General features: G+C 41.7%; 1 protein-coding gene across 3 annotated transcripts; it reads left to right on the forward strand.

Moving 5' to 3' along the window:
* Positions 1-73: 73 nt before the first annotated feature.
* LOC129824072 (E3 ubiquitin-protein ligase MARCHF6-like) lies at positions 74-11,561 on the forward strand. Of its 3 annotated transcripts, none has more exons than XM_055883371.1 (26): positions 74-326; positions 1,006-1,105; positions 1,426-1,499; positions 2,155-2,298; positions 2,414-2,486; positions 2,623-2,797; positions 2,997-3,171; positions 3,489-3,550; positions 3,673-3,705; positions 3,781-3,832; positions 3,935-3,993; positions 4,193-4,273; positions 4,385-4,453; positions 4,684-4,758; positions 4,868-5,002; positions 5,126-5,245; positions 5,354-5,454; positions 5,920-6,057; positions 7,265-7,460; positions 7,628-7,697; positions 7,832-8,031; positions 8,444-8,578; positions 9,117-9,206; positions 9,353-9,500; positions 9,632-9,767; positions 10,030-11,561. In XM_055883371.1, the coding sequence occupies exons 1-26, from the start codon at positions 308-310 to the stop codon at positions 10,118-10,120; spliced, it is 2,751 nt and encodes a 916-aa protein (XP_055739346.1). In that variant the 5' UTR covers positions 74-307; the 3' UTR covers positions 10,121-11,561. The 3 variants fall into 3 exon arrangements, with proteins under 3 accessions (XP_055739346.1, XP_055739349.1, XP_055739347.1); XM_055883374.1 differs by having other exon boundaries at positions 7,832-8,013; XM_055883372.1 differs by having other exon boundaries at positions 3,000-3,171.
* Positions 11,562-15,871: the final 4,310 nt, after the last annotated feature.

Raw genomic sequence — 15,871 nt, forward strand, 5'->3', positions numbered from 1 at the left:
ATAAATATAAAAGTGCGCAGCTTACTACTGTACCGTAACTCAATACCGTCAGCATGCTGATAGTTGCTGTACATAGCAGTTTTTACCATAGCTAGCCTAGCCACAGGGCCCCCGGAGTGCCTGATAAAATTGCTACATTGTATCCCCACGGGGAATCAAATAGTGAAGTTACATTGTAACCAGTGATCGAATCGAACATCATTCTGAGATGTGTTTTTTTAGTTCGCTGGCTGCTATGCTTTTCACCACCTAGCCAGACGGTGTTATGTGTTGACTGAAAAGAGGACAGTGTGCGTCAGCATTCAAGATGGACACCGCCGAGGAAGGTAGCTAGCAACCTCGTCAACCCATCTTGTTAACACATTTACGTTACAGAATTAGCTAACCTCCTGTTGTGACACACATTTGATTGCGCCTCTAGGAATCTGTTTTGTCGCAAATTGATAATAACCGTTTTTTTCTACCGAAGCTACAACCTGCATGAAGTAGCTAGCATCACTAGCTAACGTTAGCTAGCTTTAGCTAAGTTACATGCACTCACCACTAAGTCCAAGATGCAGTATAACCCACCTTTATCACTGCCAGTTAATAGCTAGCTTACTGACTTCTCTGCACTTCTACACGTTGTTGATTACATTTCAATTCAATAGACTAGTGATGTATCCGTCCTCCAGTTCTAGCTAGTTAACTAATCAACATAGCTAACATAACAACAATAATATAGAATGTACCTGTTTGCCAACCCACCCATTAGTGCTGCCAATCACTTGATTAGTGACAGGTAAAGCATGGGGATGATTCGTTGCTCTTTTGTAAAGTTAATCAAAAGCCCCAGAGTATTTACAAATGAAAGGTCCTGACAAAAAGAGTCTTGAGATCGCTGAAAGATCTGCTAGCTGTGTTTTCATGCAAGTTGCACATGAGGCTTTGTTTTGAGAAACCATATCTGAATTTCATGAACCCTGTTCTCTGATTTTGTCTGATTCATATCCTTGTCTTCTGCAGGGGATATATGCCGCGTCTGCCGGTCTGAAGGAACCCCGGACAAGCCACTATATCACCCCTGTGTTTGCACAGGAAGTATAAAATTCATCCATCAAGAATGGTATGTGGTGCTGGTTGGTTGTATACTCAAACACAGGGCCAGTGGCATTTCTTTAGAGACAGGCTGGGTTCTTGCCAGAGCATGATACATTCAACAGAGAGGAGCAGAGCCAAGTATTACTATGGGAACGGTGTAATGGAAGCCAGGGTTTGACAAGTTGCCATGAAAATGTGATCTCTTAGCCAGAGATGGGCTCTGATACTAGATCTTTCCCTGTGCTAAATCTAGCTAGATGGTCTGTCCTTAAGCAACTGAAATGGATCTTTTATATTGCTGCACATGTGACACCACAGTTACACAATTCATCTGTATTTTTACAGCTTGGTACAATGGCTAAAACACAGCAGAAAAGAATACTGCGAGTTATGCAAACACAGATTTGCTTTTACGCCAAGTAAGTCATTCAATTTAATTTCCTTCTATATACCTATTCTGTTTAACATATTATTCAATGCAGCATTTACTTAAATGATATGGGGTTCCAACAACGTGACTAACATATAGGCCTAACCTACCTCATATGGTAATTTGCCTGTTTTGACAGAGGGATTGCAATCCAATGACTGACCTCTAACATATTTCTTGAAGTGTTTTATTTTGAAGTGCATATGCGGTCTTGATCAGCCTCGGGAAGTATTACTTATTCTCATTTTGAGTAAGACTGTGAGCTGCCCTGACTAGTTATCATTCAAGACAGGCCTAGGGGACACACACATAGCCTTGTCTATACTAATCCATTACTCTAGTGTTGTTCAATCTAATCTCTATTTCTCTTACCAGAGTCCGTCTGCCATCCTCATTCATTTAGTGAGAGATTTAAATTGTAGTTTTCTCAGATGATTAAATTGTCTAAAGGACAAGCATAGTCTGTCATGATACCAATAGAAAATACTTTGCCACTTTTCTGACCAGACAACTATTATGATCCAATGCAAGCATTTCTTAGTTCTGAATGGACCCAATTAGGACCAGTAAAGGAAGGTTGGAATTTGAGGATGTGAAAATGAAATATCCTGTTTTGATACTTTCCTTCCTTTTGTTTTTTCCAGTCTATTCTCCAGACATGCCTTCCCGACTGCCTGTTCAGGACATATTTGCGGGGCTGGTGACAAGTGTAGGCACAGCTATTAGATACTGGTTTCACTACACACTAGTTGCCTTTGCTTGGCTGGGAGTCGTTCCTCTCACAGCATGTAAGTACAAATGTTCTAAAACACAGTCTGGTGGTACATGTTGTTCAGTAAGCTATCCATTGTTGGCTTTGTTGAATATGTTAGTGTGTGTTGACTGACTGTCTTATTCCCGCAGGTCGCATCTACAAGTGTCTGTTTACCGGCTCTGTGAGCTCACTTCTTACCCTGCCATTAGATATGCTTTCTACGTAAGATGGTCATTATTTTCTTCTGAACCTGTACAAAATAATACCCTGTAAAAACATTAAACAAATGTTGTCTAGTCATTTAGCCAATAACATTCTGACTCACCATGAGACAATTGTAATGTCCCTTCATCCACAGAGAGAACTTGCTGGCGGACTGCTTGCAGGGTTGTTTTGTGGTGACGTGTACACTCTGCGCCTTCATCAGTCTGGTGTGGTTGCGGGAGCAGATTGTTCATGGTGGCGCCCCCCAGTGGCTGGAGCAGAATCAGCAGCAGCAGCCACAACATGCACCAGCTCCACAACTTAATGAGGTAACCAAAAATCTCACTACAAAGTCACTCTTTGGGTGAACATAATTATGTGCTAACTATAGTATTCCTTCGCTGCAACTTGTCACTTTTAATTTGAGTGTTAAAGAGCGCTCAATACACTCTTACTTAACCAGAGATAGCCTCTTCTAATGTTCTGGAGCTATCGCGCCCACCTTTGTGTCCCGTGTCTTTTCCCCAGCAGCAGGGCCTTGGTCCTGGGCAGGGGGCGGGTGAGAACCAGCCTGCTGCTGTTGAGCCCCTGGCGGACAATGGTCCAGCGGCTGAGGTCCCTGACATCCAGGTGGACCCGGTAGAGGACATGGAGCTGGAGGATGAGGCTGAGGATGTAGGGGACGCCAACAATGGTGCACAAGGTATGAACCTTCGAATGGAAAGGTTCTAGCCTGGACCCAGATCTGTTTGCACCATTTCTCATTGTCAGTGACAAGGATTTGGTAAAATGGCACAAATAGACTGGCACTCAGGATATAAAGGTTCAAGATGTTAACCTATTGCAGCCTTATTTCAAAGGCTAATTTAGGATGGTGGTTTTGTATTTTACAACATTTTTATATCATAATGTATATTTTGTCATCATAGACATGAATCTGTAGGCGATATCTGGACTGCTTGTTTGACAGTGTTAATTTGAGGTGTCAGTAAGTGAGGTGCTGCTTTTGTCTCTTTGTAGATGACATGAATTGGAATGCCCTGGAATGGGACCGCGCAGCAGAGGAGCTAACGTGGGAGAGGGTGAGTTTGAATTAGAATTCCCTCAGGCCTATTTGTGTTATATACCCATTGGTCAATGTTGTGTATAAGAAATGTAAAGTGAAATTGAACATTCTGTTTTTTTGTTGTTGTTTTTTTCACAGATGCTCGGTCTTGATGGCTCCTTGGTTTTCCTGGTAAGTAGCTCATTCCCCATGTTTAATGAAAGTCTTCAGGTTGTTGTAAATATGTTGTCCTTCTTTTTTCATCAGGAGCACGTCTTCTGGGTGGTCTCACTAAACACACTCTTCATTTTGGTGTTCGGTACGTGTCATTAAACTTATGTTAAGAGAATGTGCCATTTTGATTAAAAAAAATGTTTTTATCTAAATGAATATTATAACAGTGACGAACATTTCTTTTCAGCTTTTTGTCCGTATCATATTGGACATTTCTCAGTTGTGGGTCTTGGCTTTGAAAATAATGTAAGTACCAGCTTAGTGTAAATTACATTGAATTTAAGGCCTTTCTCTTGCGTGTAACTAGAGAGATTATATTTGAAATCTGTATGAATCGATTTTGTGAAGTTTGTTTTGGAATCTGTATGACTTGCTCCATACACTGTTGAGCTGCTTTGCAGTGTCAGAAAGAAGATGATTTGAATCATGTAATTTCCTGTTGCAGGTGCAGGCCTCCCACTTCGAAGGCCTCATCACCACCATCGTAGGCTATATCTTCCTGGCCATGACATTAATACTGTGCCATGTATCCTCTGGTATCTGTTACAAAAGTGTGTTATAGCCTAGTTTTAGTCTCTTATAGACATGTAGTACCTGTGATGTATTGCATGTGTTTTTTCCTTAATGAAAATCCCAGGGATTGGCAGCGTTGGTGAGATTTCAAAGATCCAGACACCTTTTAGGAGTGTGCTACATTGTTGTCAAGGTACTGAACATTATGATAATGATTTTGTCCTTGATTGGGAATGCATAGCCTGACTGGTATATGACTAGTTTGTGTCTTATGGGCTCAGAAGTATATACATACAGAATATTGTGTTTATCTTGCATACAGTATATTCTCAGTCTGGATTACAATATAAACTAATCATTTGCCTTCTATTGCCATTGAAATAAACACCAGTTATAATACATATTGATATTATGATTAACCAGGTATCCCTGCTGGTAGTCGTGGAGATCGGTGTGTTCCCTGTCATCTGTGGCTGGTGGCTCGACATCTGCTCACTGGTAAGCTGACCATGTTCTTCTGCTTTTAATGATGCGTCCTTTCAAAATAATAATTGATACCTCCATTTTCCTTTATTGAATAGCCAAATGTTGTTCTGTGTTGTTGCAGGAGATGTTTGATGCCTCTCTGAAGGACAGAGAGCTGAGTTTTGACTCTGCTCCCGGCACCACCATGTTCCTCCACTGGCTTGTAGGGATGGTCTACGTCTTCTACTTTGCCTCGTTCATCCTCTTACTGCGAGAGGTGAGATGGTATTCTCTCTCATACCTTCATAGCTGTCATTTGAGGTGCCATAAACCTATGTCAAGAGATTTCTGCTGTTGAGTTAAGTATCCCAATTAGATCTGTTTCTAATTGTCGCTCTAGGTGCTGAGACCTGGTGTTTTATGGTTTCTCAGAAACCTGAACGATCCTGATTTTAATCCTGTCCAAGAAATGATTCACCTGCCGATATACAGACATCTCAGAAGATTAATTTTATCAGTGGTGAGTTGCAACCCACTTATTCCTATCTAATGTACAATGCCATAGCTATGGGTGCCTGGACAGGACATACAGTGCCAGTAACACTGGGTTTCTGGTCTTTCTCTGCAGGTGGTGTTTGGCTCCATAGTTTTACTAATGTTGTGGCTTCCCATAAGGATGATCAAATTCATCCTCCCAGCCTTCCTCCCCTACAATGTCATGCTGTACAGGTAAGTGGGGCAGCAGGTAGCCTAGTGGTTATAGCGCTGGACTAGTGATCGAATCCCCGAGCTGACGAGGTAAAAATCTGTCGTTCTGCCCCTGAACAAGGCAGTTAACCTACTGTTCCCCGGGAGGCCGTCATTGAAAATAAGAATTTGTTCTTAACTGACTTGCCTAGTTAAATAAAGGTAAATACATTTTTAAAAGTCTGGTGGCCTGGAATAACAATGGAATGACTTGACTTAAGCCATAGGCTCCTAGTAATGTCATGAAGCTGTTGCGGCCGAAGTCGACCGTGTTGCAATTACCGGAAGATAAGTCATTGGCCGGATTATGCCACGCTACATGCCACAACATCAATAACCAATGCATGTTTAGCAATGAATAAATGCCTCTTCAGTAACTAACAAATACCTCTGTAATGTAGTCCGTTATGGGTGATGGTAATGTCTCTGTCTGTCTCCGTTTCCCAGTGATGCTCCAGTCAGTGAGCTCTCTCTGGAGCTGCTGCTACTTCAGGTGGTTCTGCCTGCGCTGCTGGAACAAGGTCACACACGCCAGTGGCTCAAAGGCCTGGTCAGAGCCTGGACCGTCACCGCTGGATATCTGCTGTGAGTCACACAAACCACAACAAACCAACTCTCTGTTAGACTGTAAGTGTTCTTGGGCTTTATCATTTATATTGGAATCCATTATTTTACTGGGATATACACTACATGACCAAAAGTATGTGGACACCTGCTTGTCGAATCTCATTCAAAAATCATGGACATTAATATGGAGTTGGTCCCCCTTTTACTGCTATAACAGCCTCCACTCTTCTGGGAAGGCTTTCCACTAGATGTTAGAACATTGCTGCGGGGACTTAATTCCATTCAGCCACCAGCATTAGTGAGGTCTGGCACTGATGTTGGGCGATTAGGCCTGGCTCGCAGTCGGTGTTCCAAATCATCCCAAAGGTGTACAATGGGGTTGAGGTCAGGGCTGTGTCCAGGCCAGTCAAGTTCTTCCGCACTGATCTCGACAAACCATTTCTGTATCGAACTCGCTTTGTTCACTAGGGCATTGTCATGCTGAAACAGGAAAGGGCCTTCCCCAAACTATTGCCACAAAGTTGGAAGAACAGAATCGTCAAGAAAGTCATTGTATGCAGGCATTAAGATTTCCCTTCACTGCAATTAAGTGGCCTAGCCCGAACCATGAAAAACAGCCCAAGACCATTATTTATCCTCCACCAAACTTTACAGTTGGCACTATGCATTGGGGCAGGTCGCGTTCTCCTGGCATCTGCCAAACCCAGATTAGTTTGTCAGACTGCCAGATGATGAAGCGCGATTTATCACTCCAGAGAACGCGTTTCCACTGCTCCAGAGTCCAATGGCGGCGAGCTTTACACCACTCCAGCCGACGCTTGGCATTGCTCATGGTGATCTTAGGCTTGTGTGCGGCTGCTCGGCCATGGAAACCCATTTCATGAAGCTCCCTATCCTATGACGGTGCCACGTTGGAAGTCACTGAGCTCCACAGTAGAAGGCCATTCTACTGCCAATGTTTGTCTATCGAGATTGCGTGACTGTGTGCTCGATTTTATACACCTGTCAGCAACAGGTGTGGCTGAAATAGCCGAATCCACTCATTTGAAGAGGTGTCCATACTTTTTTATATATAGTGTAGTTCATGTAGGCTGTCATTGTTCTCCCATAAAACCAGGGTTAAACCCCAGAGTTGCACTTTTATAGACCGACACATATCCTCAGCCTCACCTCAGCCAATTAGAAGACTTTGAACCCCATGTTAACGGTGCTGTCTGTGCCACAGAGACCTCCACTCGTACCTGTTGGGTGACCAGGAGGAGAATGACGATGATGCGGACCAGCAGGCCAACAACAATCCGCAGGGGAGGAATAACAACGCCATCCCTGATGGGCTGCACGCTGCCCACCAGGCTATCCTACAGCAGGGAGGTCCTGTCGGCTTCCAGCCCTACCACCAACCCATTAAGTTCAGCTTCAGGGTGAGTCATGACTACAACTTGCATATAATAATGATAATATGATTCACCTGGTAGGAGGTAGCCTGCCTAGCTATTCATTAGACCTGACACTTGTTTTCTCTACGCCATCTTTGTCACAGAGCGTTCAAATAAAATTCAATGTGGTGTATTCATTCTTGTTTTTCTAGATTGTGTTGCTGATTGTGTTCATGTGTGTGACACTGCTGGTGGCCAGTCTGGTGTGCCTCACGTTGCCAGGTGAATTCACTGTGTAGTCCACTCAACTCACTCAATGTAATTGCACTGTCCCACTCCATTTTCTTCCACATTTACCTACTGTCACCCTCTCTTACTCTCGCTGTCTCACCCCCTCTCTCCGCCCCCTGCTACAGTATTCGCCGGCCGGTACCTGATGTCTCTCTGGACGGGCAGCGCAAAGATCCACGAGCTGTACACGGCAGCGTGCGGCCTATACGTGTGCTGGCTGTCCATCAGGGCCATCACCGTACTGCTGGCCTGGATGCCACGGGGCAGGAGGGTCATTCTGCTCAAGGTCCAGGAGTGGACCCTCATGGTAATGCTCTGCAACACGGTAATGACTATCAACACCCACCGCCAGCACACAGCACACACACTTCTTTTAACTCATTCTTCTTCTTCTAACTCATTCTTATTGTTTTTCCCCTCACACTTGTAATGCAAACAGCAACTGAATTAGAATAAGCATGTGATTTTATACAGCAACATATATGGCAATATAGACACTTATAAGACATACACGAGTGGTTTCAATACTGTATGTTTTGGGGTTATGCTTTTTTATTTTACTGTGCTTTGTTAGTTTTTAGTGGCTCATCTCTGTGTGGTTCTAGGTCATTCATGCCCTCTATATAGGCTGACTCCAAATGCAATCTGAAGTCCGCTCAGTGAAGTGATACCTACTGTATCTATGTTGAAAGGCCTGTGTTTCTAGCCCTCTGTTTTCTATACGTTTTGTACTGTAGATCCTGAAGACGGTGGTCGTGGCTGTGCTGCTGGTTGGAGCCATCCCTCTGCTGCTGGGCCTGCTATTTGAGCTGGTCATAGTAGCTCCTCTCAGGGTGCCATTGGACCAGACACCACTCTTCTACCCCTGGCAGGTACTGTAAGGGCCACCCATCTAACATCAATGACCGTATAGCTTTACATTGGATTGAAATGGTCATCTTAAAATGCTACACTTGCCTAATGACTCATCCTGAATTTAATTCCGCTGCTCTATGATCACTCCATACATTGTCTAAAACTGCCTTCCTAGAATACATTTCTGCTGACGTCAGAATGAGGGGCATTGTACAAAACAAATGAATCAACGATTGGATCATCTCTCACCAATCAGAGCATCACAGTTGATAAGGTCATCATGTAGGCTGACTCTGGCCTAACCCACCGGTTTATGTGACCAATCAGAACTGTCAGAATGTGTTTGCGTTTTACAAAATGTCAGGGAGGCAACCATGTCAGGGAGAAGAAATGATAGTTTGGCTGGAGCGATGTGAATGGTCAGTCAGCTAATTTGACACTGCACCTAAAACTTTTATGATGAAGTCTTTAGCTTCCTGCAATCGGATAACAGAAGAAGAGGCAACAACAGCCAACAACAGACTAACTTGCTCTTGTTGGGACTTTTTGTTTCAGGACTGGGCTCTCGGAGTGCTCCATGCCAAAATTATTGCTGCCATTACTCTGATGGGTCCCCAGTGGTGGCTGAAAACCGTGATCGAACAGGTCGCTCCCACAAGACTGTTTTACTATGATTATTACCCTAATTAGTGTGAAGAGCTGTAGTATGATGCTATTAATAATATAGCTCAGATTAATGTTGAATACGTTTTGGAATTATATTGACTTCCTAGTGTTGTTCCCTCTTCTAGGTGTACGCTAATGGAATTCGCAACATTGATCTCCATTTCATCATCCGTAAGCTGGCTGCTCCGGTTATCTGTGTGCTACTGGTGTCTCTCTGTGTGCCCTATGTCATCTCTGCTGGCATCGTCCCAATCGTAGCTCAATATTCCCCAGGTAAGGCAATTATCAGATAATGAAAGTGTAATTATTGGTTTCAGTTGTGTGCGTGTGCGAGAGAGATATATATTATTGGTGAGGGAAAGTGAGCAAATTTATCATTGAACCTCTGATTGCTCTTTCTGCAGGAGTTACCATGGAGATGCAGAATTTGGTGCAGAGGAGAATCTACCCGTTACTGGTCATGGTAGTCATGCTGGTGGGAATCCTCTCCTTCCAGATCCGTCAATTTAAGCGCCTTTATGAGCACATTAAGAATGACAAGTGAGTACTCTGACATTAAGCTCAGCACAACCACAGTTGTTACTTATTGCCGATACTGACCTGACAAAATGGTTTCCGGATGTCTCTCACAGACTGTGTTAGTCTCCATTATGACAGTGGAGCACTACAGATCATAAAAGGACTTCTCCAAGCCTCCTGAGGATATACTTGTTGGCATACTGGTGTGCTATTTACACACTGTAGGCTCTCTCCTTTCATGGCATGGTATTTCTCTCTGAAAGTATTTTTTTCTCTCTCTCAGGTACCTGGTTGGACAGAGACTGGTGAACTATGAACGCAAGGCGGCAGGCAGAAGCACCACAGCTGCACACAGCAGCTCTTCCCAGGAGTAGGAGCTGTTATCACCTGACCTGAGAACAGCCTCTAGTTGTGAGGCCTCTCTCCTCCCTTCTGACATCTCTTCACATTCATGACTCAAGCACTCGCCTCTCGCAATGTCTTCTTTCACTCCCTGCTTACAAGCGTAGCCAGAGAACTGAGGAGTTTGTTTTACAAAAAAGATTAAACAAAGTCAAAAATACCCTGATAACCAACCAACTTGGAATTGAAAAAATGGTTTAATCTTTGTACATCTTGAAAGAAAAAAATAGTATTTTGTGAATTCATTTATTGACGACTTTGTGAGTTCCTGTTGTTAGGTCTGGATGGACTGCTACAGTACCTGACCTGTTTGAATAGGAGGCGGCAGAGTCCCGGGAAGCCTCTTTTCAGCTCTGCTCTATGGGATAATCCCATTGGAACACATGACTGAAGCTCTGCTTTAGAGGGAGCAATGTGAGACAAGGCTGAAGAACTTTGGGATCAGTTTTTGTTTGTATTTATTTGTTTCGATTTCCCTTTTTAGGGGTTTAGTATTACAGTGTGTGGGTGAGAGGTTGTTATTTGCAAGAAATAAATGTTCCTATTGGAATGGGTGATTTAGTCTTTCTGTAGCAGGGCTTAAAGCTAGGGACTTTTTAATTCAGATTTATAGATTTCGGTTCACTGACCGGCCACAAAGGCGCTAATGAGTGTGTCAGGCTTCCCAGAATAGCAATATACTGGCTTGATGGTCTCCTGTCTCAGGCTGGGGTTATTAATTAACTCAACTAGACATATTTATATGATGTAGCTCTAGTGTTTAGTGTCATTTGAGAGAACCCTAAAAGGCAGAGTATCTGCTGAGTTTGGCATTAGGAATTTACAAGATTGTAACTGTGCTCATGAAATGTGTATAATTTCTACTCTACAGTTCTTGCTACACCTGTTCTTACTTATGCACGAATATCAGTCTGTTGCACTTTAAAAAGCTTTAACATAGTGGCAATCATTCATAAACCATTTTATTTAAATCAAGTCAGTATTTCATTCTGGGGGTGAGGACACTAAAATTAAATATGAGTTTTCGATCTAGTTTGACACTTTTTGGGGCTGTGTGTTGAGATATGTTTGTAAATAAAGCATTTTTTTTTTCATTTCACTGTGTACCATTGTCTTAAGTTTCAGGTTTAAGACTTGATTTCCAAATTTCGGAGAGTGTATTAAATGCTAAGATTCTATAAGTGACCTTCTAGTAACTTAATATACAAAACTGGATGCTTGTGTTTACCTGTTGAGTTTATGCAGACTCATTTTTAAGCAAATGTTCTATTTTTATAAGTGCATATAGAGGCAGTTTCTATTTGTGTAAATCTTGTGTTGCTGTTTTGTCTGCTTCATGTTGTTTTTCTGTGTGTTCCTGAGTGGTCAAGTGTGTATTGGTCATCTTAATAAATGGCTACTAGATAAACCCCATGGATGTGAATAATAGCATAAAATACTTCCTCTTGTGTTGTATCATGATAATAAGCCTTGCTCAGTCACCTTCCTATAGCATGTGTGTCTGTTGGGGAGACATTGGCGATATAACAACATCCCTACATGGGAAGATTAACATTTTGTTAAACATTTATTTTTATTTTTAAATATTGATAAATTACTTGTGATTGTGTGTGTTACCCCTTCACATTTGAGTTCTTAACGTAGGCCTACTCTGGTCAATCACTTTATCTGGATTTGATGTGGAAATTTGACCTTCCAATAAGGCACTGCTCCGTTTCAAACCAACTCTCCCTATTCTGCATGGGGCTGATTCTGACCCGAGTTAAGCGTAAATGGAACATAATTTCCTCTTTTATGCACTTTTTTTCTATGCATATTCTGACGAATTTAAGCGTGAGAATAACATGCTATTCACCCGCTATTCGTTCGTGGTGGAGATCTAAGAAATGAAGGTGCGGAGGTGTCTACAGATTAACTATTCTAATCTTGACTTAATCCCCTCATAATGCCAACACTTTTACGCGCAAGGAAACCACAAATAAGGTCAAGCGAACCTGCCGGTTCCAAGTGGAAAAAGCATCTACTTTTTCCCAATAGAAATAAAATCATTCTCCGTGCACTGCATTTTTTTTTAATTGACAAGAGCTATTGACAAGAGCTAGGTAAATGAGTCATCCATTTGTAAATACACATAGCAATTGTTTTAGATGATTTTTCCTTATGATCACTGGAGACGAATGTCAAACCAGTCATATGGAAACAAACTGAAAATCACATCAACATGACCTTCATTTCTTAGATCTCCACCACGAACGAATAGCGGGTGAATAGCATGTTATTCTCACGCTTAAATTCGAAAATGTATTGTGTGCTCTCAATTTGCGTGGATGAAATTTGGAGACCCAAGCTGTAGGCTTGGGGCTGAACCTAATGCGCTTTAGAATGTTTGAATTATATATCCAGGCTTTTCTCCATTTTGTTTTAGATTTTGTATCAGTAATATCCACATACATTTATAACTGTCACTTTCATGTTCGTTTTCTTCAATTTGTAGCTTACATTTTGTATCATTCCATTCCGTTGACCTTTCTTTCCTCTGTCACGTCTATGTAGTTGTTCCTGAGGGTTGCTAGCATTAGTGGATCAGACTAGACTAACGCTGTGCAATAATTTTGGACATGTAGCCTATTTGAATCATTATGGAACTCAGACCACACGTAGCAGGTTAAACCTGCAGCCTGGCGCATGGTTCACGACGACTGGACCGTTGTCATACAGCTCCATGATTAGTGAGGATTAGGGGAGATTTATAGGACCATTGTTCAACCCTTATTTTACACTTTCTTTCCACCTTCTAATATTTCATGGATGAAGAACTTAAATATTACAACTTTCAGGATTTTTGATTGATCAATATATTTTGTGTGTAAAGGCTCTCCGAATCATACATACTTTCCTAAACATGAAAAGTGCCTAAATAGCCAAGATTGGAGTATTTAAATCTACCAATTGGTACTGAAATGAGGCCAAAAATTCATATATTTAGATGGCGTTTTTTCGTTGATCACTCTGAAACCCGTTTTCTCAATGTTTTCTAGTCTGTAGACAAAATTAGAATTAAAGGTACACCATATTTAAAGGGATGGTTTAAGATAAATGTACTGAAAACCGTATTGAATGAAAACTCCATGAGAAAATCTGTTGGCCAGCAAGTGGGAGGGTTTTCAATGTTTTTTTTCATTAAATGGTATTCAGCGCGTGCAATAATGGAACCATGCCTGCAAAGCTTGTTATGCACCTGCATAAGGCAAGTCTGAATACCAACTACTGAGAAGCGTAGGAAAGACACGCATAGAAAATGCGTACATTTCCTAAGTCGGAATTGGGCCCATTATGATGGCAGCACTGGGTTCAGTACAGGCCATGTCATGATTGTTGGTTAAGGGCCTGCATGTAAGTAAGCATTTCACTATAAGGTGCCTGTTGTATTCAGCGCATGTGACAAATACAATTTTATTTTATTTGATGATGCTGTCATCTCATAGCCAATAACATAATCACACCTGATAGTGGCTGAATAATGTCAAGTCAATGGAACTCAAAATAACTGTTTTTCCTAGAACGATATCCTGGTTGGCTAGTACTTTTCCTAGGCCCTTAATCCTGATGGTCAAACTGGAAATAGTTTGCAGGTCAAAATGTCTTGTTCGCATCCCAAGAAAAAGTTTTTTTACCATTTGATTACCATCCCAGATCCGGACAGAAATGTATGGCACATTATAGTAGTAGTGCTGTAAAAAACAAATGGTATGACATGTCCATGGTGCTCAAGTATGGAAATATGTTGAAGTTGGAAATACTGTGTTGGCTGCATATCTAATGTTTATTGACATGGATTACTAGATTCTAATTCTAACACCCCTTTCACACTATCGTGCCGACCTAAACTTTACTTTCAGAATATTTTAATTTCACATTGTCCTTTCCAGCACGGTTCAGCACTATCTGGCCCAATAACATACATGTAACTCCCAAAATAAAGGAAACAATTGAGTAAATGAGGGATACACAGTATATTTAAAGCAGGTGTGGTTCCTGAGTTAATTAAGCATTTAACGTCTCATTATGCTTAGGGTCATTATTTTGGCTACCATGACTAGTAGAAGAGATCTTAGTAAATTTGAAAGAGGGGTCTCAAACGAGCATAAGGGGTTTAAAGGGTGTGTGCGTTTCAGTCACCAGATCTCAACCCAAGTGAACACTTATGGGAGATTCTGGAGCAGTGCCGGATCAACAAAACAACAAATGATGGAATTTCTCATGGAAGAATGTTGTCACATCCCTCCATTAGAGTTCCAGACACTTGTAGAATGTATGCCAAGGTGTATTGAATCTGTTCTGGTAGCGTGTGGTTGCCCAATGCTCTATTAAGACACTATGACGGGGTTCCCTTTATTTTGGCAGTTACCTGTATCTGGTGCCAGCCTGCTTTTGCACGGATGGAGGAGCATAGCTAGCTAGCCCTGCCCCACTCCAACTAGTCTGGTAATAAGCAGTGTGTAACATAGGCAGGCTGACATTATACTGAACCAAACTAACTGAAAAGTGAGCCAAAAGAGCACAGTTCGGGTCGAAACAATAAGGGTGAAAAGGCCCCACTCAACACAGGATGAGCCTTTTTCAGATAACACTTCTGTTACTGACAGTAATCTGGCTGGCACTTTGCTATAAAGTGATCCTGTTAGAGGTAAATATAGCCTGTGTGGCGTTGACACTAAATACTGGCCTATACTCTAAGAATGTTTGTCTACTTTTAAACATCGACTGACCTAGTTTTAATTGTGTACTGACTTGGTATTGGGAATAAGATGTGATACTCATAAGTAGTTTATCATTGACTTGATGTACAACAACTTGCTAAAGGCTTACCAGTGCATGGGCCAACATCAGAGGCTCAACCATTGACTGCATCAACTAAGACTCAACTACGGAAATTATGTAATGCTTAAAGCAGCAATCAGAAGTTAAAACAATAACAAAGCGGGGGAAATGAGGCTGGAGAAATGTAACCACTCTCAAATTCAAAGACAGAGCTATTGATGGTAGTAAACAGAGTAAATCAAAAGGATAGTTTTTAACCATGGTTTTAAGCAATGCAGTGTTTGTTTACATTTACTTTGTTTACAAACATTGGAGTAAAACAAGCTTATATTTTGCATTCTGATGGGGTATCACAGTTGAACTAACATTTACAACTAAGCTCATAAGGGATTTATATATTCTTCAGGAATCAATGGGTACATATCATTCATTTAGAAGTCCAAAAATGGATGTAACAACTGTTGATTGCCCCTTAATTAAGATCAGCCCAGGGCCTACCATATGCCGTAAGTAATCAATCATTTCAAGATCTGTAGATTGAATTTTCAAAGCTGAATTTTCATAGCCTTGTTGATAGTGTCATTACTTTGGTATCTTCTTTTCTCATTATACTGACATCTTGAGTTTAAAAGACAGTGAGAATGTCGACAATCAGATTGGCTAGGCACCTGCAAGGAAGCAATTAGGAGAGGATACTTTCAAAAGGGCTTTTTAGCCACTCACATGAGCAGTCACAGAACGACACTAAGACTACTGTATGGAGCTCGGACAAGCGGGGGAACCCAACTGCCAAAAGTTGCACTACAGTTTATGACACTGTAAAAACGGACAAACGCTACATCCAAACCTTTAGCTGCATCTGAAATAATGTCAACCAACTAACAAAATAATGTGAATTAGTG

This window comes from Salvelinus fontinalis, chromosome 26 (genome assembly GCF_029448725.1).
Source record: "Salvelinus fontinalis isolate EN_2023a chromosome 26, ASM2944872v1, whole genome shotgun sequence".
NCBI lineage: Eukaryota > Metazoa > Chordata > Actinopteri > Salmoniformes > Salmonidae > Salvelinus > Salvelinus fontinalis.